The sequence below is a fragment of the Festucalex cinctus genome, chromosome 2 (assembly GCF_051991245.1).
Source record: "Festucalex cinctus isolate MCC-2025b chromosome 2, RoL_Fcin_1.0, whole genome shotgun sequence".
Lineage (NCBI taxonomy): Eukaryota > Metazoa > Chordata > Actinopteri > Syngnathiformes > Syngnathidae > Festucalex > Festucalex cinctus.
Genome location: NC_135412.1, coordinates 14,248,429 through 14,274,524, shown reverse-complemented (window position 1 = coordinate 14,274,524; position 26,096 = coordinate 14,248,429). Strand labels below are relative to the sequence as shown.

At 40.2% G+C, this 26,096-nt stretch overlaps 1 protein-coding gene across 3 annotated transcripts; it reads left to right on the top strand.

The window, feature by feature from the left end:
• Positions 1-24: 24 nt before the first annotated feature.
• On the top strand, positions 25-17,144 carry LOC144013818 (aryl hydrocarbon receptor-like). Of its 3 annotated transcripts, XM_077513062.1 has the most exons (13): positions 25-46; positions 599-747; positions 1,583-1,773; positions 5,203-5,315; positions 5,825-5,914; positions 6,412-6,538; positions 7,514-7,647; positions 9,434-9,639; positions 9,721-9,830; positions 11,014-11,155; positions 11,235-11,736; positions 11,914-12,462; positions 14,972-17,144. In XM_077513062.1, exons 2-13 carry the CDS (start codon positions 707-709, stop codon positions 15,119-15,121), a joined length of 2,355 nt encoding a protein of 784 aa, XP_077369188.1. In that variant the 5' UTR covers positions 25-46; positions 599-706; the 3' UTR covers positions 15,122-17,144. The 3 variants fall into 3 exon arrangements, with proteins under 3 accessions (XP_077369188.1, XP_077369186.1, XP_077369187.1); XM_077513060.1 differs by having other exon boundaries at positions 11,235-12,462; XM_077513061.1 differs by lacking the exons at positions 25-46; positions 599-747; positions 1,583-1,773 and adding an exon at positions 4,313-4,425 and having other exon boundaries at positions 11,235-12,462.
• Positions 17,145-26,096: the final 8,952 nt, after the last annotated feature.

Below are 26,096 nucleotides of genomic sequence, written 5' to 3'. Positions count from 1 at the left end.
GCGCGATCTGACCTGGAGATGGGACGAAGGGTGGCGGGATGTAGAGGTGAGGTCGTGAGGTCATGAAAGGTGGTTGGTAGGAATGATAACAGGATGATGGGGTGAGGAAATTAAGGGTGACTTGATTGTGTGGTGAATTGATTAAGTAGGGTCCGAATGATGTGATGATGGTGAGACGGGATGAGGGGGAGACATGATGTGGTGGTGAGGGATCAGTGGGGGTGCAGGATGATGGAGTGAGGGATGTGGTGAGAGAATGACGGTGGAGACGCGCGGAAGAGGGGAGGAGGTGGTGAGGGGATCACGGCTCACCACCCTCGCTCCACCCACTTATCCCCCTCCCACCCCGCTCGATGTCACACACGTCAAATGATTCCACTTCTGCGATCAGGTTGGCTGTCTCAGGATTTTGGATAAGGGGAAGAGTATAGAAGGTGCCCAGAGACATCTCATAATTATTGAGTCCATCTGGGACATGGGAAAACGGCTGGAATATAATCAAATGACGTTTCAAATAGTTGTCGACGTCTTGTGTCTGAGCCCAACATGTTTGCAAACTAGCTTAACATCGATGTTAACTTAGCTTAACATCTTGTAGTCCATTCGGCGGGACCAGTTTCGGATGGTGGGGCATTTTTAAATCTCCGACTGGCTTGAATTTTCCTTGATGGATGTGTCACTCGACTGGGACTAGACTGGAGTCAACATGTACGCAGGACGCAAGAGAAGAAAACCGCTTCAGAAAGGGTAATGTCACAGTCATTTAATTTACGTCCTGCTTGACTGTCATCTGAGAATCTTATTAGGGTTTTAGAAATATCTTGGCCAAGGCACATATTTTTTATTTGAAATGCATCACGGAACACCACCAAACAAAAATGTCACAAAAAGTGGATACATTTTGATTCGACTTCTTTCTGCCATTTATTTTTGTTCTGCCTGTCACTATGTCACTGGCACAAAATAAATGAAATTGTACAATTTCCCACATTACACATATGAGCACAATTAAAGAACCTCTACCTCCAACTTAATAGGCTACATTGTAAATTGAACCCCCTGAGAACATGTTGAATGTATCAAGTACAGTTAGGCTTCCAAAATAGAATTATTTCACTAGAGAAACTGGAATCAGAAGTTCGTTGAAACATTAACAAGTTGATTTGAATAATTTGCATGTATTTTACTGCATAATGATGTTTTCCCACGTTTTATTGAGCAAAAGTACATATTTGAGTAATTTTACATTGGAGAAATGATGTAAACAGTTTGAATTTGGAATGGGAATGCTGAATAACTTTTTTTGTTGAATGCCTCATTAACTTGAATGGCTGATTAAGTAAGTAAGTGGAAAATGCTGAATTCTGGAAGCTAATGTCTAATAGACCTATATGTCTTATTTTCAAATTTTTGCGAAATGAGAAATGTTGAAGAAAATGAATATCAAATACCGGTAATGCATTTGTGTGTGTAGAATGACATACTGGATAAATGAATGCTCTATAGCATTCACACAGTAAATCACAGTCATTACATCTCAGTCACAATTGAAAGTGTTTGGTGTCCTCTCACTCGCAACCAGAACCAAAGAGACCCCACCTGAAGGGGACAACAAGTCCAACCCGTCCAAACGGCATCGGGACCGTCTGAACCTGGAGCTGGACAGGCTGGCTGGCTTGCTGCCCTTCCCTGAGGATGTCATCTCCAGTTTGGACAAACTGTCCATCCTGAGGCTTAGTGTCAGCTACATCAGGACCAAGAGATTCTTTTCAGGTATCGAACTATGACATCTCACGGGATCTGTAGAAGCAAAACCATATAGGCTACAGACTGGTGAAATACTGTCAGGAAGAATTTTGAGTTGAACAGAAAACTTTGAAACAGTTTATTTTTGCCTTTGGTGTAGATTTGCATGAGGAGGCTGACTGTAGAAAACAGTCAACAGAGAGCCATGGCCTCAAGCAGTGATTCTCAGTTTGGCACTAGTTGCGCATGAAGAAAAGAATGAATTCAATGTTCAAGCTCTTCTTAATGTTACATTGTCTTGAATTTTTGCTTACTGTTTAAGTACAGTTCACTTGTATTCATTATATTTGCATTTAGTAATTTAGGATGGTTTGCTATTCTTAATACTTATTTTAACCTTTATAAAATACATTTAATTGAATTATTATTAAGTTACTTTTTTTTCCACCCCAAAATTTTATTTTCTTTCTTTTTTTCTTTTCTTTTTTTAAGAAAAAAAATTTCATTTTCAATGTCAGTGTCGCAGTGTTGAATGCTGCTGGGTAGGTATTGTTGCTATGTTGCTCAAGTGTTCATATTAGGGAAAATGAACTTAAGTACTTTTTTTTTTTTTTTTTTTTTTTTTTAATTGTCTGCTGTAATAAATAACACAAGTTTCTCTGACCATGACATGTCAGTTGAGCAAAAATCCACCACTTTCAAGTGAAGGCTGGACTATGTTGTCTGAAACATTATCATGCCTGAGCAAAATGTAAGCAGAGCTGCACTGAATTTTGGTTAATGCAGTTTTCAGTGTCGGATAACAGCCAAATGAGGAAACCGTTTCTGGATGGTGGGAATTTGCAGTATCTGTAAATAATCACAGACCTCTTTCCAGTGGACTAGTTCTCCGCTCTTCTTCCATTTTGATTGTACGGGATGAAAAGTTGTTGCCAATCTTGTTGGATCCTTTTTCCCCTTCACTGGGCCTTCCTCCTACCAGAGCTGTGCATTCAGAATTTATTCAGGTGAAGTAATGGAGTAATATTCTGTATACTCCAAGTCAGTCTACCTTCTCGTCAGACCAAAAACACATGATTGGCGACTAGTCAACACATCATTGTGTAGTACACAGTAAATTCGATAGAGTAGATTTTACTCTATTTAGAGTAAATCTGTCTCTATTTAGAGTGGGACCAAATAGACTCAGTTTTAGATTAGGTCAGTATTTACCCTTGGAAGAGAGTAATATAAAGAGTTGGAGAAAAAATAAAAGTCACTCAAGGGTTGAGGGACTAACTCACAACATTCAGCTTGGGAGATAGCAGTTTGTGAGTTTTTTCCAAGTGTAAGTATTACTCTAAAACTGAGTCTACTTGGTCCCACTCTAAATAGAGTCAAATTTACTCTCCGGAATTTCCTGTGTAGTAAAGTCGATGAGTTGACGACCCCTCGAATGAAGTATAGTTTAGAAGTGCTGTTCCACGAGTAAAATTGTTTTTCTTCTCCCCCACAGTCTTTACTTCAGTAATTAGAAAGTGCTTGCCTTCATTAACCAACACTGCTTGCGGTTGCCATGGTAATGAAAACTGTATTATGCATTGGTTCCTTCATTTTCATCAGACAGGACCGCCCCTGTCATTAAGGCAAAGCAAAGTTCCGGGACATTAAAATGTTAAAGGTTGTGTACACTGTCTTTAATGTTGTTCCTGGGGATATTTTGTCACAGACATTTAATTATTTTTCCAGAGAACTGTTTTAAATTGTGTAAATAAACTCATACTATAAGTGTCATTTAAGGTCCACGATCCACTCAGAGCTTTTTGTCACATTGTTGACTCTGAAACTGAGAGCAGATTCTGAGAGCTTTCAGTACTTGATGTATTTTGTAGAAGCAACCACTATTGAATGAATGAAAGGCCAATATCAAACTGACACTGCTGAAACAAGCAGGAGGTCAGCCCCCATTTCTGTCTTTCTCGAGAACAAGTGCATCACCGCTGGATAACCCCGAGCTCATCGCAGTGTCTGAATGCACTCTTTAATGGATTGTAGGTCAGACTGTTAGCCTGTGGCCATGAGATGACCTCCCTCCCTCTCAGAAGTTGTAGACACAGTAATGTAGGTCTGAGGAGGTGGGAGGAGGAGATGAAAGCTTTGGGGAATAAAAACACAGCAAGATAATCCACTCACACCACTTTACAGACTTTGTGGAAGGGGGCGGGGGCGCGGGCACCCACTTTTCAACTTTTGACTCGTGCAGCCACACCAAACCACTCTTTTGTTGTGGCTGAATTTGTTTGTAGACCACGGGTTTCCAAACTATGGTTCACCGTCCTTTTTTTTTTCTTCTTAATATACCAAAAATGATATTTCGCGGGCAGCATGAAAATGTTCAAGAATGTGGCCCTTGCTTCCTTCGACGTTTATGCGCACGACCCTCAGAGGAAAAAAACATTGGACACTCCGAGTATAAACGCAAGTGGTTCTGTCACCTCTCAGCTTCCTGTTGCTTCTCTGTAGACGGGGCGACACACCCATAGGGGATGCAACACCCACGCTGCTCCCACTGTCTCCATGGATTATCAAAATTCAGATAAAAAGGAGCTCGGAAATACAGAACGCAGAAGCAATAGGGCTGAATGGGCCCACTGCTTCAAAGCTCAGTTGATGTCATGCGCCTGAAGAATATAGAAACAAGTATCTATTTATCTATCTATCTATCTATCTATCTATCTATCTATCTATCTATCTATCTATCTATCTATCTATCTATCTATCTATCTATCTATCTATCTAGCTAGCTAGCTAGCTAGCTAGCTAGCTAGCTTGTTATATATTTGCTCGAGTTAACTTGTAATTGTAAAATTGTGATTAAGCAGCTTTTCATGAATTTGCCTGGTTCATTTATATTTAAAACAAACAAACAAAAAAACTAACTCTGTGTCCGTCCAAATTAACGCCCGAGTTTACGTTTCGTCTCGTGCTGTGTATTAGACAAAGACCTGACAGATGATTCCAGATAGATATAGACCAAATAAGCAATTTAGGCATTTAAACTTTGGGCCTCTGTATTGTCTGCAGCTCCAACTGACTTCCATCTCTATTAACGTCTCCTTGCTGCCCCAGAAAAGCTCTTTGTTTCCTATATTGAACCTGCATAAACTAATTTCATCCCCAGGCTCTGAGGCACATTGACTGCCTCAGTTTTTTTTGTCAATGAGGTCAGAGGTCAATATAGAAGCCCCTATAAGAGGTTTATATAACTGTTTAACTGTACAGGGAAGTGTGACTTGTATTGAAACAGGGACATTTCTTGTGTCTGCTCACAAGAGTTGGTACATTTGCTCAAGTTTCGATGTATTCAATGAATTTTCATCATTTTCTGCCTGCAACCTTATTGTGCTCATCATGTGTACTGTTTACTCAAGTAACGAAATAGCCCTCAGCCTCCCTCTTCTGTTCTTTTCTCGAAAGTGGCACTGAAAAAACACCTCTCCAATGGCGTGAGCAAAAGTATTGACCCGCATGACGGCCAGGTTCCGGAACACACAGCGCCACGTATGCCAGAAGGGGAATTGCTGCTTCAGGTAAATACATTTCAATATAGATTCATTGCTATCTTGATTTACAAGTGCTCCAACTTAATGTGTTATTCAACATCATTTGAAGATTCAGAAGTCAATTGAAAGTAGAGATTGACATCCCTGAGCACACTTGCTGATCCAAATATTGATTTTAAAGTAGTTCACACAAGCAGAAATGCTTCCACAATTAGGTGCAGAGTCCGTGAACATTAAATATTTAAAGTCATTTGATTTTTCTGACATTTGTCAAATGGAAGCCACAACAAATCAATTTTTACAACATTTGGTCTTCAGAGTCACAATTGAGCTGACCCTGTCAACAAACTTTCGGCTGATTGGACTTCTCAAACTGATCTTTGAGACTTAACATTTGTTTAAAAAATTTCGCCAGACAAAATCATAACATTTTTTTTCCAGTTGACAGTGACGATTCATATAACACAACATCCTGTTTAAGCACTGTCAAGTATTACCCGGTGAGCCATGTTGTGTTTGTGTTGTTGTCACTGCAGGCTCTGAATGGATTTGTCCTGGTAATTACAGCGGAGGGAACCATTTTTTATTGCTCTCATACCATCCAGGATTACCTCGGCTTCCATCAGGTACAAGATCAGCCATGAAACATAAGCAAACGGGGAAGACCCCTGCAAAATACACCACAAATTGGACTTTTCTCAATCTTAGTGGATGGATGGATGGATGGATGGATGGATGGATGGATGGATGGATGGATGGATGGATGGATGGATGGATGGATGGATGGATGGATGGATGGATGGTTGGATGGATAGATGGATGGATGGATGGATAGAAAGACTGGCTCCTTGGATGGATGGATGGATGACTTGACTTGACTTGACTTGACTTGACTTGACTTGACTTGACTTGACTTGACTTGGATATAAAATATGCTTTATAAAGATTTTATAACCTGGGCTCCTCCCACACTTCAAGGTACATTGCTGGTAACACAATTTACGCTGTCCTTCCATAAAACACGTTTCACTCTTGCACTACATCATACACACGCTTGACATTTTTCCATTTACATTTCAAATACCGAATAAATGTCCTCTTTTGTGGTGTATTTTCCTGTCAGACGGACGTGATGCACCACAGCGTGTTGGAGCTGATTCACACAGAAGACCAGCAAGAGTTCAAAAGGAACTTGCACTGGGCGCTCAACCCTCCCGATAGCCTTGGATTCCCCTTGGACACTGCAGCAGGTCTGATGCCCTCTGTTAGACTCGGCAGGATCTCTGTGATTACAATTTAATTCAGCTTTATTTATACTGTATATCGCTAATGATAACCAAAGAAGACATTTCACATGTGGAGTAAATCAAAAGCACTTTCCTGTTTCCTCACACAACTCAAGACCACTTGAGCTAACAGAAGACCACAGAGGCAGGGAAAGTCACATTTGCTTCTTTTTTTTATTTTAAAAACTAATTTGCTCCCAAAAACGTATAAATATGTTCAATTTTAAATATTATCAGTGTCCCAAAGACGTATTTATACGTTTTTTATGTTGTTTTGTAATGCTAGAGCATACAGAAGGCTTTGATGCAGCCTCTGAACTGAAGAGAATAGTCGAAGCAATGGTAGGCTACAAAGACGGCCAGCGCGTGGCAGAAGAGTATAAGAGATCAAACATGGCCATGTTGCAACAAGCTGATTTCCCTACAATTTTAAACAGATTTATGAATAATGATGAAACTTAGCTATATTTTAATGCTAATTGCTGCAAAATGGAAACAGATAGAAATATACTTTTTTTTCCTGATGAAAGAAGAGAATCTAATCTTTCTTTTGGTAGGTTCCATGTTTTTATGACAATAAAACAAAATATTCTGTGGGCCTTGCAAAATCAGTCAAAATCCAGTGCTTCATTGAAAATGGCTGGGAGTGAATGAGTTAAGTGAATGACTCCGTCAAAAAAATAAATAAATAAATAAATTAAAAAAAAACACTCAGTATCCCAAGTCATTTCGTTAATTCCCATTAATCTAATTGGCGGTCAATTGAGGTCACATTTGCTCAAACTTCGGAAGATGCTGAACATGCGAACACCCACACCCAGTCTTCCTGCAGACACGTCACGTTCAATCATCATCATATCAGCATTTTATGCACACACACAGGTCAAGGACAATCTATTCAGCATCTTCTATTTTATGGTTATACGTTTACACAAATAGATGGCGAGTCAGCTTCCTCCTACCTGGTGAGGTACAACAACCCTGATGAGCTTCCTCCTGAAAACTCCTCATTCTTTGACAGAAGCTTTGTTTGCCGCTTCCGCTGCCTACTGGACAGTTCGTCTGGCTTCTTGGTGAGATTTCACGAATAAATGTTACTTTCAGTGTATTTTAATGAAAACATTGCAAAGGCTTGCTGTGTTTTCAAGCAGGTTAGTGGCCCTGGCATTCTGGTGTGCTACCGCAGATTCTCCCAGAGGTTAGAAGCCACCATTTACTCCTGTAATCTGCTTTAGGAGAGCTTTAGTGTAGGGGAACGGGCCTTAATCTACCCCCATTGTCAAGATGGGACAAAAGGTATGGGGAAAATGTGCTTTCTCATGGTCACTAGCTCCAGAGAAGCTTACTTCTACTCTAACTTGGAAAATTTGCTACCAATGGATGATGTAGAATAGAAATGTATACAAAAGAATAGCAATGTGGATACATTGGAAATAGGATGCACTCCAACTTTGTTTTCAAGAATAAAGTACGGGGAAATCATATTTTAAAAAATTGAAGAAATGGGGGGGGGGGGGGGGGGCGTCAATATCTCTAGAGTTCTCAACTTGTAACAAAAGTACAAGTAACACGAACCTTGGGGCTAATTTCATCCTCATGGTTCACTGGAGGGACTCAAACTTATGACTGTCGTCCCTCCCAAAGTGTTTGCGTGAGCAGTAAGCCCGGTTTCTGCTTGTATCTACTGGTCACTATGGCTTTGTTTTCATAATCCCTCCTGCTATTCAGGACCAGATTCCTGACATCACGACGGCCCTTAAACCCACCTAGGTCAATTAAGCACAGTTAACAGTGGAGGGGGGTCGCCACACCAGACACTGCGTGCATGTGAGGGTGTGTGTGTCGAAGTTTTCAGGTTTTCACACTGTTGAAAAAACCTCCCTCGGACAGTATACCCGAAAATATACGGTATCCATACATGTGTTATTTAAATATTTCATTTGGTTGTGACAGCGATGGGTGGGTATTCCTGTTTAGTTTACCTCAACAATGAAGACTTAATGTAGTCAACATTCTACATTATTGGTCACTGCTGACCAATATGCATAACACAGTAGATAAACTGTCTGAAGGGGGGGAAAAAATGACCAGTTACTAGGGGTGTTAAAAAAAAATCGATTCGGCAATATATCGCGCTACTACAGCACACAATTCTCGAATCGATTCAATAGGCAGCCGAATCGATTTTTTAACATCCATTTTTGCTGGAAAAATATTCAACAAAACGTCTAACTTTCACACCTTAAGAATGGAAGAATGTTATATTAATGGAGCATTAAGCCTTAATATTTTATTTCAATGCTGTTCTAACATGAAAAAGGTTACAACCTGTTTGTTAAATACAGTGGCTCAGTTATAAAACTGAAGTTTCAGATCAATAAATAATACATTTTCATACAAATCTTACAGTGTACATTGTACAAGTTTACTGAATGGTATTTTCTAAATTTGAGTAAAAAAAAATCGCAACAATCGACTTGTAAATTCATATCGGGATTAATCGGTATCGAATCGAATCGTGACCTATGAATCGTGATACGGATCGAATCGTCGGGTACTAGGCAATTCACACCCCTACCAGTTACGCTAGCTTGAGTACCTCATATAGCTTTCATATCTGGCAAAGGTCTTGACTTGACTTGGTGATACTGCACTTGAGTGAACTGAGAGCCAATACAACAGCTCCTTTTGCATTTGTATTGCTCATTAATTCCCTACGAGTCTCTGGGATTCTGTGTTCATATGTTGTCCAGTGAAGAGTTTCAGTCAGAAGCAGTACTTTTAGTCCCAAGGCATTGATGCCATACAGTGAGAAACGAAAAAGCACCATTATGGAAGAATTGTCTCCCCTTCTTGCAGGCATTGAGCATCCAGGGTCGACTGAAATTCCTCCACGGACAGAGCGGACTGCAGGGCGACAATGAGCGAGGTGGTCCGCTTCAGCTCGCCTTGTTTGCCGTCGCCTCTCCACTGCAGTCACTAGCGATCCTGGAAATCCGAACAAAGAACATGATCTTCCGAACCAAGCACAAACTTGACTTCACTCCCATGGCCTGTGATGCAAAGTGTGTGCTTTCGTGCTATTTTCCAGATTCAATGAGGTCATTTTAAGCATACGTAGTGAGTGTCACGTTTGTGTTTTTTAGGGGTAAAATTGTGCTGGGTTACACAGAGGCAGAGCTACGAGTCCGAGGTTCGGGATACCAGTTTATCCATGCTGCTGACATGCTGCACTGTGCTGAAAATCACGTCAGAAGTAAGTTAACAGTCGGAGTAGACCGGCGCTGATATTTGGCATTTTGACGAATATGGTATTTAGCCTGGGCGGCACGGTGAGTAAGTGGTTAGCATGTCTGCCTCCCAGTACTGAGGACGCAGGTTCAAGTCCAGACTTAGGCCTTCGTGGGTGGAGTTTGCATGTTCTCCTCGTGTCCGTGCGGGTCTTCTCCTGGTACTCCGGTCTCCTCCCACATTCCAAAGACATGCTTGGCAGGTTAATTGAATACTCTGAATCGTCACTACGTGTGAATGTGAGACTGGATGGTTTTTTGTCTCCGTGTGCCCTGCGATTGGCTGCGACCAGGGTGTACCCCGCCTACTGCCCAAAGCCAGCTGGGATAGGCTCCAGCTCCCCCTGTGATCCTTGTGAGGAGTAAGCGGTCCAGAAAATGGATAGATGGATGGATGCTATTGGCCTTTAAAAAAATAAATAAACCTAACAGTTAAAACAGATTCATTTAAAACTATGGTTAACCTCAAGGAACTATTTATTTACATTTTGAGTTAACTTTATAAGAGATGCTGATGACCGTGGGAACTCTCTGCAACTTTCTGTTTGAAAGTAAAGCAAATATACGTGAGCATTTAACATTTTGTGATTTTTAAATTGTGGAAAAATTTATTCACTGTAAAAAAACTATAAGGCACTATGATATTTACTTTTAAGTTTTTATTTTACTTTTTAAGACATAATTATGACCCTGGGAGCTCCCTGAACGTTTTTGTTAGGATGTCTATTAATGTCTCATATATGTAGTTTAAGACATTTCAACAAAGTTAAGTGTTGGAATTTGAATTTTTTACGGCAATATTTTTTCCCTTTTACTGAATATGAATGTTGGCTCCATCATTATCGTTATCCTTGATTACTAATAATCGGCATCGAATAGGCCTGGTCTATCTCTAGTTAACAGTACTGGTCACCAGCCAATCGCAAGGCATGTAGACTAACAACCATTTGACACCAAGATGCAATATACAGCAAAGTCTTCAAATCGCCTAAAAATTGTTTTGAGATGAGATGTGGGAAGATGTACGCTGCACGCAGGAGCCAAGATTAGAACCTAGAACCTGTTGAATGTGAGGAAATTTGCATCTTCCCAGTAAAATTGCTGCATAGTCAAACCATCTTCACAATGTCTTATCTGATGTGATCCCAGTGATAAAGACTGGTGAGAGCGGCCTCACCGTCTTCCGGTTGCTCACCAAGGACAATAGATGGAAATGGGTCCAAGCCAACGCCCGCCTTGTCTACAAGAATGGCAAACCGGACTACATTATCGCCACACAGAGGCCCCTGGTGTAAGTGGGGGGGGGGGGGGGGGGCGTCGGCTTGATATGAATTGCCAGAATTGTTTGATAATTGTTTCTCCATTAATAGGGACGAGGAAGGAGGAGAACATCTGAAGAAACGCTCCATGCACCTCCCTTTCACCTTCGCCACTGGCGAGGCACTACTCTATCAGACTGGTTACCCGCTCTCTGGCTTTTCGGAACCGCTCAAGGGCAAAGCCAAATGCAAAAAGGGGAAAACGGAGAAGTTCTCAGAGAGCGTGCATCCAAAGTCCTTACTGGAAGTACTGATGAGCCAAGATCAGTCTGTTTATGTCTGTCAACCGGATTCAGAGGCTCACAAGTCCTATCATTGCAGTTCGCTTACCAAACAGCAAGGGGAGACTGCTGGATTTGGCGACAACTGGCAGATGACAGCAAGATGCAGCAGTGAAAAGTCCATGAGCGATCCACTGCTAGCCACACTGGACTCTCTCTCTTTGGATGGAGATGAAACTTGCTCCAACAGCGAACTTCTCAGTGCTTTGGAGAACCTCGGTCTGAATGCCGAAGACTTGGAACTTTTGCTGTTGGATGACAAGATGATTCAGGTAGAGATGGATTCTGATCATGTGTCCACACTTGGTGAGCTCACCAATAATGAAATCATGTCCTACATTCATGAGTCACTGGAGATGGGGTTGAATAGAGAAGAGCAGAGCAACATAGTTGGATTCAGACTCCATGAGTTTTCTCCAGACTCTGTTCAAAGTTCTTCTACCCAACAGGTGCAGGAACACCACATGCCTGCAACCCATATCACTCCGTCCATCAGCGGGCAAATGGAGCAGATGCCCATCGGTGCAGATGGGCTTCGGTTTCCATCTGGAAGTATCGATGCCAGCATCCTCTTTGAGAAGAACCACAAGACGCTTATGGCTGAGAAACCTCATCAAACTCTTGTCAACAAAGAGAGCAAAGACATCTCACCACTGGAGTCAAGTCATCATTGGCAGCAGGGAACCTGCTCCCAAATCAAACATACCGCTTTTCTTCACAATGTCCTGGTTGACCCGATAGTGTCAAACACACCAAATCTACCGAATGGTACAAATATTTGTCACTACGAACATTTGGTGGACGCTGTGCAGCCACACCCACTGCAAGGTCAGCAGGCTCACAAGCTGCAGAGTTCAGCTCTGCTCCCAGGTGTGGCTCAATGCCCTCCTCAGAGTGCTGCTCTGGAGCTGGAGCAGTTTTTGGCTCTGGCACAACCTTCGGTCGAGGCGTATAGTCTGTTCAACACCTCCAACGGCACACAAGGTGCACACAACCAGGTAACAACAAATATTTCTTTAGGAGTCATCATGCATGACCTGTAAAGTTATCATCAGCGTTAATTAACGTGAAAGTCAACCGTAAACATTTCTTGACAGTAATATGTTATATGAAACCTCACTAGTCTAAACATGGCATTCTTATTAATATTACATTTGTGGAATCTGAGTTATGAGGCAGGCCATTTTGCCACTTGCTGTCAACTGAAGATGACGTCAATGTTGCTAAGAGCTCAGGCAACGACCAATCACAGCTCAGCTTCAGAAAACAGGTGAGTTGGTAATTGGTCGTTGCCTTAGCTGTGAGCAACATTGATGTCACCTTCAGTTGACAGCAAGTAGCAAAATGGCCGTCCCCTGAGATGGATCAAAACGGCTGAATTTTGCTGCTTAACTCATATTCTACTAACGCAAAATTAATCAGAATGCCATATTTAGACTTGTGGGGCTGCATAGAACCTATTGTCAAAAAAAAAAAAAAAAACCTTCCACTTTAAAAGAATACCTGTTACCTGTTACAAATGCAAATTTCTATATGAACAGGTCAGACATTGTGTTCTGCTTTAGGCCAACTAAAGTTAAATATGTAAATGGAAATGATGACTTCTTCTGGATACTGTGTTTTTACAGTAATTGTGGAATTCCTCAGATTTTGTCATTTTGCCGAATATAATAAATTTGTACTTGGATCGTATTGGACATTTGCATTTGATCATATTGCTTGCAATTTTCATCTTCATCTTCAGTTTTGAAGATTGGCTCCCAGGCAGTATCACAAAAAATCTGGAATTTAAAAAAAAAAGTTGAGTGCAACAGAGTGGACCAGTATTCATTTGAAACATATACCTTTTCTCTATTAATTTCTGCTCTTATCTAAAAAATGAAGTTAGCATATTCTCTGTGCCTTAACTGGAAGAATTTGACAAGGTCTGATGTGTTGCCCTCAAATGTCAACTAAAGTAGGTAATCGAGAACGCGCCAACTCTGCGTTGAGCTCTTTTGCTGTCATGGGAAGTCAGCACATCGAAGCTTCAGGCATGAAGCTCACTGTAAACTGCGATGATGTGACCAGACATGCTATGTAAATAAGAAAAGGCCTCTATTTTGGCGCTGTTTATCTCATGTTACATGCATAAATCTTTTAGACACTTGTGAGATCTCTGACTGCCCCATCCGATAGAGAGTACTGTACTTTTAGTTTAGCTTTAAACATGAAAGCAGCACCGTGCTGGTACATACGATGGAATGTGACAGAAATAGATGACGATAAAAGAGTAAAGTGAAGGCCGTACTAAGATTGAGTACAATTATGAATACAATAACGGACACGGTGGGCCCCTCAAAGGTGGCTGACCTGGCATACATGCATTCACAAGCCTGTGGTGTTATTTTTCAGGGTCAGTGAATGTCAAATTGCTGAGCTATTATTTGCCTATCTTCATTTACCTCATGATGAGACTGGAAATCTGGAAATCTTGTTGTGGTGGTGAATGAGTTATATTCTCAACACTGATGTTGTAATATGATTATTGGATTGGATTGGAGCATCACGGCTACGCAGTACATACATTGGATTAAGGTTACAAGGACTGCGCATAGCAAATAAATGCTGATTCAAGAAATTCTTCATAGGAGTAAGTCCTATATACTATTTTGATTCATCTTTCAAGATCTACAGAGTATTGTTTTGTAAAAATATAAGCACCAAACCTAGCAAAACAAAAAATAGACTCTCTTATTTCACCAACATTTGTATTTATTTATTTATTTATTTATTTATTTATTCATTCATTTATTTTTACAGTTTTCATCCTTTAGTAAACAGCATTGATACATGGGTTGGTTCCACCAAAAACACACCAAAAAGCAGAGAAAACAAGCTTTTTCGAGTGTGACTGTGACTTTGACGCTAAGATCCATCCATCCATCCATTTTCTTGACCGCTTATTCCTCACAAGGGTCGCGGGGGCTGCTGGCGCCTATCTCAGCTGGCTCTGGGCAGTAGGCGGGGGACACCCTGGACTGGTTGCCAACCAATCGCAGGGCACACAGAGACGAACAACCATCCACACTCACACGCACACCGAGGGACAATTCGGGGCGCCCAATTAACCTGCCATGCATGTCTTTGGAATGTGGGAGGAGACCGGAGTACCCGGAGAAGACCCACGCGGGCACGGGGAGAACATGCAAACTCCACCCAGGAAGGTCCGAGCCTGGACTCGAACCGGAGACCTCAGAACTGGGAAGCGGACGTGCTAACCACTCGACTACCGTGCCGCCCTGACGCTAAGATATTTAATATAAAACAAGAACTGGCTTTTGATGGTAAAATAAATTTATTTACAGTATACAAATTGAAGCACACCAGATTGAACGTCATATGGCTTATGTTTTTTTGTTTTTTTTTTACAAAACGTTCCTCATTCAGTCAGTGAACGATCGCAGAAAACTTGTATAAAAGACTTCCATATTGAAGTGATTGTGACCACATTGTTGTGTTTTTCAGCTGGAGAACGGTTGCCTCCTCAACGTCGCCAATGCCACCTTCATCCGGACCTGTCTCATGTCCAACGGGAACACAGAGGTGGCAGGCAACATCCCAATTTCGTGCCCTGATGGACATCCAGACACTCAGAAGTCAGAATTTATCCTCTGACAAGAAGGTGCAAATTAAAAAAATAAAAAAATAAAAAAATAAGCATTTACCGCTGCTCATTTGTCAACTACTCGGTTTGAGGTGCAATTGTCTGTGACACTGTGTTGTAATGTTCCTGTGACGCACAGAATCAAAGTCAAAGTGTTCATAAGCAGGTCGGATCTGTGCTCAATTATTATTGCAGCACCCACTAATCTGTACATACACTCGTTCGTGAAATAAAAATCATCTTGAAGTTTCCGGTTCCAAGTGGAACTTCCTGCTCAACTTTCAATTCACATGGTTGCAGTTCATATTTAGATAGCATATTAAAAAAAAAAAAAAATTAGATGGCATATTGCGGCAACACTAAAAATAAAGGAAAACAGGCAATATCCTAAAATTATCATGAAAAAGAGTCCAATGATTGTGTGAATTTTTTTTTTAAAACAATATCTTGAATCTTATCACATTATTTGAAAATATGATATGGAGCCAGCTGACCAGTACTTCAAAAGATCTGATCCGTTTGTTCTTCAGTAGAACCCCATGCCTTTCAAATTTCTGGTCTTGAAAAAATATTTTTACCCCCATTTTGAGTTGTTATTGCTCAAAATAATGGTGGAAAATAGTTTTTGAAATGATTTGGCTTGGTGTCATTTATTGAGTCATAGTTTTGTTTCACACCTCTTCTATTATTTACTGTTGCCTCCTTAACTTGTGTATAATAATAAAATGTAGAAATATTGTGACAAGTTCAAGTTATATTATGAATAATTTATTGTTGCACAAATATGGATACTTATCCCCCTTTTTTTTTTTTTTTTCTTTTTTTTTTTGTGCAGTCGCAATATGCTTCCATAAAAACATGCCAGAGTGCACCAACATGTCCTATTGGAAAGCATTTGTTTCTTTTCCTTTCCCTGCTGCTGCCACGGAACCCATGAGCAACGGCAGCAGCCCCGTATTAATCGCCACACTGCGTTTGTGCCTCGGAGGACTGCAACCGCACTTAAGTCTCCTGTATGTTCTTGACATAATCAGAGCAGCTCTCTTATGTCCCAAAGCATTTTAGTTTCCCGACTGGAGACGTCATGTGACTGCCTTGTTGTTGCTGATTTTACGCTTTTAATGCACATAAGTGAAACATACACAGAGGAACGCTTACAGTCAATGCACTCGTACAAAAGATAAAGTCATGGTAGTTAGTGGATGACAAAAAAGCATTCCGGAAAGTTTCCATTTTCTTTGAGCTCCTTTTTTAGCTGTTAACATGAATATGCACTGAATAAGAATATAAACACAACACTTTTGTTCTCGCTCACATTTTTGCAAGCTGAAGTCAAAGATCAAAGTCTTTTCTATGTACACAAAAGGCCATTTGTCTCTCAAATATTGTTCACAAATCCGTCTAAACTTGTTAGTTCTCTTTTTCCAGGCTAGGTTGGACAGATCAAAAACTAGGAAGTTTTCATCTTAACCCCAATTTGAGCGGCCTTTTACTGTGGGCAGCCTAAGGCACGTCTGTGCAAAAAATGTGGTCACTTCAAATGCTGACTGATTTTGGAACTCGACATATTTGAGAGGAATAGGCCTTCTGAGTATTTAAAGTAGGTCTTAAATCTTTCTGCCTATGAAAAAATGGAAGCAAAAACAAAAGAGTTGCATTTATATTTTTGTTCAGTGTATATTTACAGACAATATTCTGATGCAATGTTTTTTCCTCCTCATTGAAATGCCGCTCTGCTAAAAATGACATGGGCACTCATTTTAACTCATTGACTCCCAGCCATTTTCACAGAAGCAATCCCGTTCGCTCCAGACTGTTTTACTGAATTTTGACTGATTTTGCAAGGCCCACAGAATATTGTGTTCAATTGCTATAAAAGCATGGAACCTATCAAAAGAAAGATTAAAGTCTCTTCTTTCATCAGGGAGAAAAAGTATGTTTCTATCTGTTTCCGTTCTGCAGTAATTAGCATTAGAAGAGAGCTACGTTTCATCAGTTTTCACAAATCTATTTAAAATTCTAAGTAATTTAGCTTTTTTTCTAGATGGCCCTGGTTGATTTCCTTTGCTCTGCTTCCACCTGATGGCCGTTTGTGTAATAACTACAATTCTGCAACCGTTCTTTGCAGTTGAGAGGCTGCATCAAAGCCTTCTGTATGCTGCAGCATTAAAAAAATAAATAAATACATTTTTTTTTTTTTTTTACGTATAAATACGTCTTTGGGACACTTAAAACATTAAACAAAAAACGTATTTACACGTTATTGGGAGCAAATGAGTTTTAAAAAGGGTGATGATCTAAAACCAGTTGTGACATGCCGGTGTGTAAAACGAGACAATCACTTCACAATGCGCTTAAAAAAATTGCTCTGCATGTATATGTTGTTTTACAAACACTTCTTAAAAATCACCTACAGTAGCACTCAAGTTGTAGAATAGAAAATGCTGTGTTTTCTGATTCTATGTTGTAAGTCTATTGTTTAATACTATGGTAACAATGAAGTACCACAGTGGTGAGGTGCGACTCGTCATCTCTCACCTGATAAATAGCAGCTTTGGAAAATGTTAAATCCTGTTAAGGGATCACCACCTATCACTGTTCCTTTTGTCTATAAAATGGTCACAACTACATTTCCCAAATGTGTCGTCTTTCAGCTATGTGGCAATAAAAAGTTTGGTGTCATCACAACTAAATGCATCTGCTGTCATCTTTGAACTGCTGTCTCCTTCTCTTCTGTCTCTTGGGACTTCTCCTGTCAGCCTACATAACCAAAACCCCACCCATCCATCTCAAAACTGGAGGTGCAAACAAGTGTAGGGATTTGGCATACCTGGCTACGGAAAGAATTAAAGAAGGTCAGAGGTTGAATTGCCACCCTTATATTTACAATCCAACAACTGCTGAAGTGATGCACACCACACACCAACACCCTTTGGATGCTTTTAGCACTAGCAGAAAAACACCTCCAACCCCCAACCACAAGACTTTTTACACCAGCGCGGGTGTGAAATCACAACCAAGGCCAAAATAAACAAACACACCGATACCAGAGATAACCCCCAACTGCAACGGTTTCATCTCACAGCTCGAAATAATATATAGATGACTTTCAGGGGCAAGCTGGCAGCTGGCGGGACCTGCTGAGTGCACAACGCTGCTGACGTTACATCTTTAATGACCCAGCCGGAATCATTTATGAGAGTTTTCTTTTTCCCGCAGTCTTCAGACGGTTAACTTTGCACGCTTGTGACATGATCAATCATCCAAGCAAGATGTTGTGTGTCCCACTTTAGCTTTGTGCTGGTGCCGTCCCCTGCAGTCGAAACCCGCTGGGAGAGGCTGAGCGCAAATGTGCTCACGTGGGGACCGAGATCATTTACCTCGTTACCATGGCAACAGTCAAAATCTGTCTTGACTCGTGATCTTTTGACATCTGTGCTGAGTTCTGTAACAGTCCAATCTCGAAATATCCGTCCTCATTAAGAAAACAAATGGCAGCTTTGGAAGAGTCCTATGGAGGACCAAAACTGCCAAAATTCAAAATAAATAAATGACTAATTAAATAAATAAATGACTAAAAGTAAAATAAATAAATAAATATTTTTATTTTTGGGATATAATTTTCAAATGATGTATATATATATATATATATATATATATATATATATATATATATATATATATATATATATATATATATATATATATAGTCATGTATTTATTTTGTCATTTATTTACTTATTTAGTCATTTATTATTTTGTTATTTATTTAGTCATTTATTTATTTTGAATTTTGGCAGTTTGGGGCCGTACTGCCAAATCGAAATGTTATGCAAATGAGGGGGCGTGTGTTGGGTTGGACTCCGCCGGTGCAAACGGCCTGTCATTGGTCGAGTGAGCAGCTCGGCGAACCAGGAAGTCCTGCCGGCTTGCAATGAAGAGCTCCAGCAATGGACGACTATCTTGCTATCTAAACACTGTCTGCTCTCACTTCTTGTCTAGTAACTCAAGTCGCAAGTTGAGGTGACAGTGGACACGATCATCGTCCATTGCTGGAGCTGTCCATTGCAAGCCGGCGAGACTTCCTTGTTGTTGCTCACTCGACCAATGACAGGCAGTTTCCAACGGTGAAGTCCAACCCAAGACACGCTTAGAACCGCCCCCTCATTTGAATAACATTTCGACTTGGCAGTATGGCCCAAACTGCCAAATTTCAAAATAATAAATGACTAAATAAATAAATGACGAAATAAATAAATAAATGACTAAAAGTGAAAATAAAAATTGATTTATTTCCATTTATATTTATTTTTTTTTAGATATAATTTTCGAACTTCCTCAATAAAATTGGTCTGGATCCACCACTGCATTAAAGCCCAGACAAATAGATCGCTAAACAGCTTCCTTTCACAGGTTCATTTATCAAGAACTGCATTTTTTTTTAAAAACTGTATTTGTGTGAATGAGCTGAATGGTATGCTCTTGAAAACATCATTGCCTTGCAAAGACAACAGTAAAGATTGATTTGATTTGAAATCATTGTTCAATTTAAAGAATGGAGTATAGAACTAAAGTGTACTTCAAATTGATTGCTGATAAATGTGCAAGTGTGCATCAGTAAAGCATCTTCCATCCTGTGACTGCACACACCCGTCGACATGTCAGTGTTCATTACATCCAACCCAGCAAGCAGATCCTGCCGCACTTCCACCGCTCGGCTTCCTGTACGCAGCCGCCAGGGACAGATTAAGTGTGCGCTATTTGTTGTTGTACTTTACATCACCTTTCAAAAAATAACATCAAGTAGTCTAAATTGGAGCGTTAGCCCACCTGATTCCTTCTCATTTATCACCATGGCTGCTAGTGGGAGTCAGAGGAGTGACTCGTAAAGGTCGAGACGGTGGAGCGCCAAGCTGTGTGCGCTGTCATAAAGCTTTAAACACAGCGCTAATGGCCAGCATGAATAAGCTGGGAGGCTTTTAGGGCAGAAGCAGTCCCTCCACCACTCCACCCCTCGCTGTAACCCACATACTGCATGAGCGTTGACCTCCTGCTATAGTCGCACATGCTACTCCGATAGGAATTAAATACAGTAATCCCTACAAAATGATGCTTCACTATTCACAAATTCACTTTTTTTCTGTGGAAATGATCACCAGCTATTGAGTGAAAAACTTGTGCTTGTACTAAAAGGACCTAAGATGCCACAAGAGGCTGCCAAAACCCTGTCTAAATAGGAAAGTAGCTAATAATTGGTGTTAAGGTGATAGATCTCCAGTGAGGGACAAGCTTTGTATATTGGGAAGTAGCATCCTGGGCGCTTGGTTGAAGATATGGAAAGTTTTTGCAGCATGTACATGTGTACTTTTGGTGCCTTTTTTTCGAAATGAAACCATCAGAAGCCATTTATTATTATAATGGCTAATGTTATAAGATGCGCCAGTACATCTTATCTTTTAGGAGAGATGGCGGCGGAATGATTTCAGAATGACAGCAAGAGCAGGAAATTTTGTCAAGAGATTTTGATGAAGTATGGAAATATGGAGGGAAAAATTATTATTGAAGTGTCTGACAAATGTTGCACAGTGACAAGGTAAATGTACCAGATGTGTGCTTGCCCTATACAACTATTTGAACCATTGTTGTCAATCAAAAGAAGGTTCTTGACTGGACTCATGAGTATAGAAGGTAAAAAAAAAAAAAAAGAATAATAATAATAAAAAAAATGATTACAAACTTTAACAAAAAAATATTTTATTTTAAAAATTAGGGGGAAATGCATAGGAATGAGCTGAATAGTTTAAAATTGAAACAGTTTGAATCAGTCAAGAAATTAGGAGGAAAGAAAAGGAGGAGGAAATTGTAAGTAAACCCCACAAAATTTTTTTTTTTTGTCTTTTATTTTGAAATTTTGGGCGTCAATGTCAAGTGAATACTAGCAACTATAGTAAACATTACCTGTTGCACCAGATTATGTTGTTAGAGTATTTTACATGTAATTAATTAATGGAAAATACCATTTTTGTGTGTACTCCATTTACAGCACTTGGTATGCAGCGATCGTTGTTTTTTTTTTAAATTATCTATAAACGAAGTTTAATTTGAGATCACTTAGTCAGTGGCAATACGCCACTGTCTTTCAGAATAAGAGTATAATGCAGGAACTGTGTAAATGTTTATGATATTTTAACTTGTCAATGTCATGATTGTTTTTGTGCATGGCAGGTCTTTATGTGTTCTCCTTTTTCTCCTGGCAGGTCAGGCAGGCAGGCACGGCTGGCTCCTGGCAGCTGATGACACACACCTGGGCCCAATTAGTTCATCAACCTCTCCATAAGAAGCCTGATCTGCAGCCAGGATGGTACCAGTGAGTTCCATCTCATGTTATTATATACTTTTTTATTTTTTATTTATTTGTTGTTGTTGTTGTTGTTGTTGTTGTTGTTGTTGTTGTTGTTGTTGTGGAGATTCTCCAGCTAGCCAGCCCTAATTGCTTGAATGAACTGACTTGGTGACAATCAAGTGTTGTATGAAATTCATCTGTCATTACATTATTATGATACAACACTTTGTGAGCTGTAAATAGGAGCGTCAACTGGAAATAAGTGATTTTAGCAGTGATCTTGTTTGACATGAAAGCATCTCTCTTTGTTTTCTCTCTATGTGATGCTTCACTGAGCACCTTCTCCCACGTGGGTTGACCTTTAACCCCTCCCACATCTACACTCCTGCTGGTCATACACAATGTTGCGGCTGTCTTTACTTCCTCCCCCATGTCAACATGCCAAAACAGTTTGGATCAGAGCGGTTGTTTCTCTGTCTCGGTTGTTTTGTTGACCAAAGCACATTCGGCGGGTGGTGAGGTCATCGCGTACAGGAGCTGAGAAAAGGAGCCATTCTCAAATTGCCATGATGGATTGTTTCTTTCTCATTACTGATAAGCAACGTACAAAAATAGCAATGAAAAAAGGTCATTGAATTATAAAAGCAGAATCATCCTACAGTAAGAAGAACACGGACAGCAATCAATTATAGACACATAAATACACAAAACAATTTTTTTTTTTTTTTTATGCCCGAATCTGATTCCAAGTTTCAACCTCCATCCCCAGTCAACTTCAATAATTCCCCATAATTCCCATTGAAAGTTTACGATGTATATTTCCATTACATTGCAATGGAAATTTACTGGAAATCCACCACCTTTTACCAACCCTAATTCCATCTTTCTTTTAAAGTCTGCAAAGGACCAAGAGGTAAATATGAAAATGTGTATTTCTGTACTTGTCTTTTAAAAGATCTCCTTTGTTGTGCCAACTTTGTTGCAATATCACTAAATAATTCAAGTGTATTTTCCTTTTTCCGTGTCCTCCGCTAGCGCCTGTTCCGTTCTCTAGGAAGCTGCCGACGCGTTTACATCCATCTGACCTAAAAGCTCTGACATCTCACAGGGCGATCACACACTGAGCTGACAAAAATACTGCTCTTGTTTGTGTGTACGTGTGTTTTGTGTTTCTCTGTAACACAACCTTGACCTAGATGCTGAACAAACAAGCAAAGGACTGGGGGGAGGCATAAGAAGTAGTACAGTAGTGGCAAAGCTGCATTAATCACAGTTGTAATTGGTGTTGCTGCTCTTAAATTGTGACATCATTTGTTTGCAAATTTAACATGCTCCACTCCCTTAACAACTGCAGAGTAGTCAACAACTGTTTATTGTAGATGCACCAGGTGAACATTAGTTGTAGTGCACGAGAGTGGTTTAGATCCTATTTTTCTGACAGAACATTTTGTGTTAGCCTTGAGCCCTGCTCTGCCCCACTGTTGTATGGTGTTCCACAGGGCTGAATTTTGGGGCCCTTGCTGTTTTCATTGTATTTGCTGAGCATGAATTCTCACTTAAGAAAACATGGTATTTCTATTTCCTGTCACTGTCACAATGATAAATCTCTTCAAATGTGTTTCCTTGATTTGATATGATTTTTGCTATTATCATTAGATTTTGATTCTTAATAAATGTACTTGATTTTGGCATGTTCCACAAATTGTTCTGCTTACTACAGTGTGTGTGCGTAAAGTGGTAAAATAATGAATTCTGGAGAGGGGGAAAAAAGGCATGGTTTATTGTCCACAAGTTATTTAATAAGTCATTTTGATCATGCATAATCTATTTTTATGATCATATTGATATGAGCGTATTGAACCTGAAATTGCTCTCCATCCTGCCATTATGGGGTCGCATCTCCTATAGAAACCCTCTAATGTTTTCACTATATAATTATTACTATCATGTTGTCTTATTTCAATGGCTGTTGAAACAGTGAATTGTTGCATAGTACACATTGAAACTTGTGTTTTGTAAATTGAATCATATTGTGTAAGTAGATGTCTTCAAGCTCAGCATGTCCACTCTGCCATAGTCCAATATCATTTAATAAATAAACCTTACAGATATTCGAAATGTATTGTTAAATAGAACACAGTCAGCTTTCTAACTGAAACATGTCGCTCGTAAAATGCTAACATTCACTAAAAATGTCCATCATGTCATTTGCCCATGCCATCAATTGTCCACCCTGTCAGAAAGCTCACATGTGGTGTGTTTACAATTGATTCATTTAAAAAAAAGAAAAGGAAAAAACGGGGCACTTAACCATTATGCATAAATATGCTACCTACCTACCTACCTACCTACCTACCTACCTACCTACCTACCTATCTATCTATCTATCTATCTATCTATCTATCTATCTATCTATCTATCTATCTATCTATCTATCTATCTATCTATCTATCTATCTATCTATCTATCTATCTATCTATCTATCTACCTATCCTGATGATTTCACATAATGAGTAAACTTGGGTTCAACACCACTAATCTGTCAGTAGGCTACAATTAATTTCCCGTTGGATGTCCAGCACGACTATGGTGGCCCATGCGACCGTGAGCTACTTCCTGTTACTGAATCGGAAATGCCAGGTGGGATCTGAGTCGAGTCGTCGAGGAGCCGCCACACTGTGCCGCTGTCCGCTTCGTTAACACCTCTGTCTGTCACATGCACAGACACCTCCAGGGGTACACAGTGCATCCACCCAAATACTTTCTTTCTGCATTTAAAAACCCTGTAAGGTAAATTCAGAGATTAGTTTCTTCTAAATACAATAAGCTAGGGATAAGATGGTAATTGCTGAAAAATTTGCCAAGGTTTATCAATTGTGGAGATGTAGCACTAAATTATTTTTCACCATTTCAGCAAAGAGGAGGCCCAGAAGCCTGTTAGCTTGCTTTATTTGTTATTTTGCTTTTTCTATGGAGTACCTCAGAAGAGTAGACTTGGACTTAGACTTGACTTTATTGATCCCTTTGGGATGACTCCCTCTGGGAAATTTGGGAGGGAAAATGGCTAATTTGTCCTAGTTTTGAATATTTTCACTTTATTTCTCTCGGTTTCGACATTCATGGATGTGTGTTGATTTTTTTTTAAGACGATTGTATATTTACATTGTTATGCAATCTGTACACTTTACTACTTTACCTTGACGCAAAATTTCCTCAGTGTCGTGTCTTGAAAAGCTATAAGAAAATATTTTTTAAAATATTAAAAAATTTTATGTATCTATTTATTTATTTACGAAAATGGTTTAAACTCCGAAATAATGTGTGCGCAACAGTCTCGTCTCTGTTGAATTCAACATTCAATCTTCCCTGCTTTTAAAACAAATCGTTTGCGTCCCCTGCTGGCCCATCTAGGAACCGTCATAATGCTTTGATGAAAAAGTGTTGTGTTGTATTGTTGTGTTGTGTTTATTGTGCTATTAAACGCTGCACTGTGGAAATCCATCCATCCATCCATTTTCTTGACCGCTTATTCCTCACAAGGGTCGCGGGGGGTGCTGGCGCCTATCTCAGCTGGCTCTGGGCAGTAGGCGGGGGACACCCTGGACTGGTTGCCAACCAATCGCAGGGCACACAGAGACGAACAACCATCCACACACACACAAGCACACCTAGGGACAATTCGGAGCGCCCAATTAACCTGCCATGCATGTCTTTGGAATGTGGGAGGAGACCGGAGTACCCGGAGAAGACCCACGCGGGCACGGGGAGAACATGCAAACTCCACCCAGGAAGGTCCGAGCCTGGACTCGAACCGGAGACCTCAGAACTGGGAAGCGGACGTGCTAACCACTCGACTACCGTGCCGCCCACTGTGGAAATATGTGTGATATTAGTTGGAGAACGTGTACGCAACTAAGCACGACACCTTGTGTCTTGATGGATTCACATGTCAGTCAGTGGGCAATGAAAATACAAAGTGGCACCCAGATGGAGTGTGAAAGTGAAGTAGATTAAGATATGTAGAGTATAATGTTCCAAAGCAGAAGAACCCCGATCTAATCCTTCTATGCGTGGATTAACGTCTTCATTCGGGTTTTCCTTTAATCCCACTGCTCTCTGGAAGTGTGAGGCAATGATGTATTTGCAAATACTTTCATGATTGTCTCTCTCCTCTTTTTGTTACATTCTGTCATGTGTATATGATTGAAGCCTCTGACAACTAAGTGACCTCAAATGAAGCAGCAGAGCAAGAAAGTGTTGTTTTGTTTTGGGTTACCGGAAAGTGGAAATAGGCTATGTTACTGATTGACTGGCAGGTAACTGAAAGTGTGGCATTATGCTCATTGTATTCAGGCTGAGTCAGTGAAACTGGAACCCGTCAGACACCCGATAGCTGCTGGTGCGGGAAACCGACTTCCTCTTTATTACGGAAAGAATACCGGCAAAAATACTCTTGATCTTATTTGGGAAGTCAAGAGAACTAGAGGATCCAGCGTGTATATAAATTGCTTGTGAATGACAAATCTCTGACACTGAACTCAAATGCTTTGGAATTAATTGAATTATTGTGATGTAAAATTCAAGAATTTTACATTTAAAAAGGTGTACAAAAAATTGCTTTATGCAGAAATATGCAGAGGAAT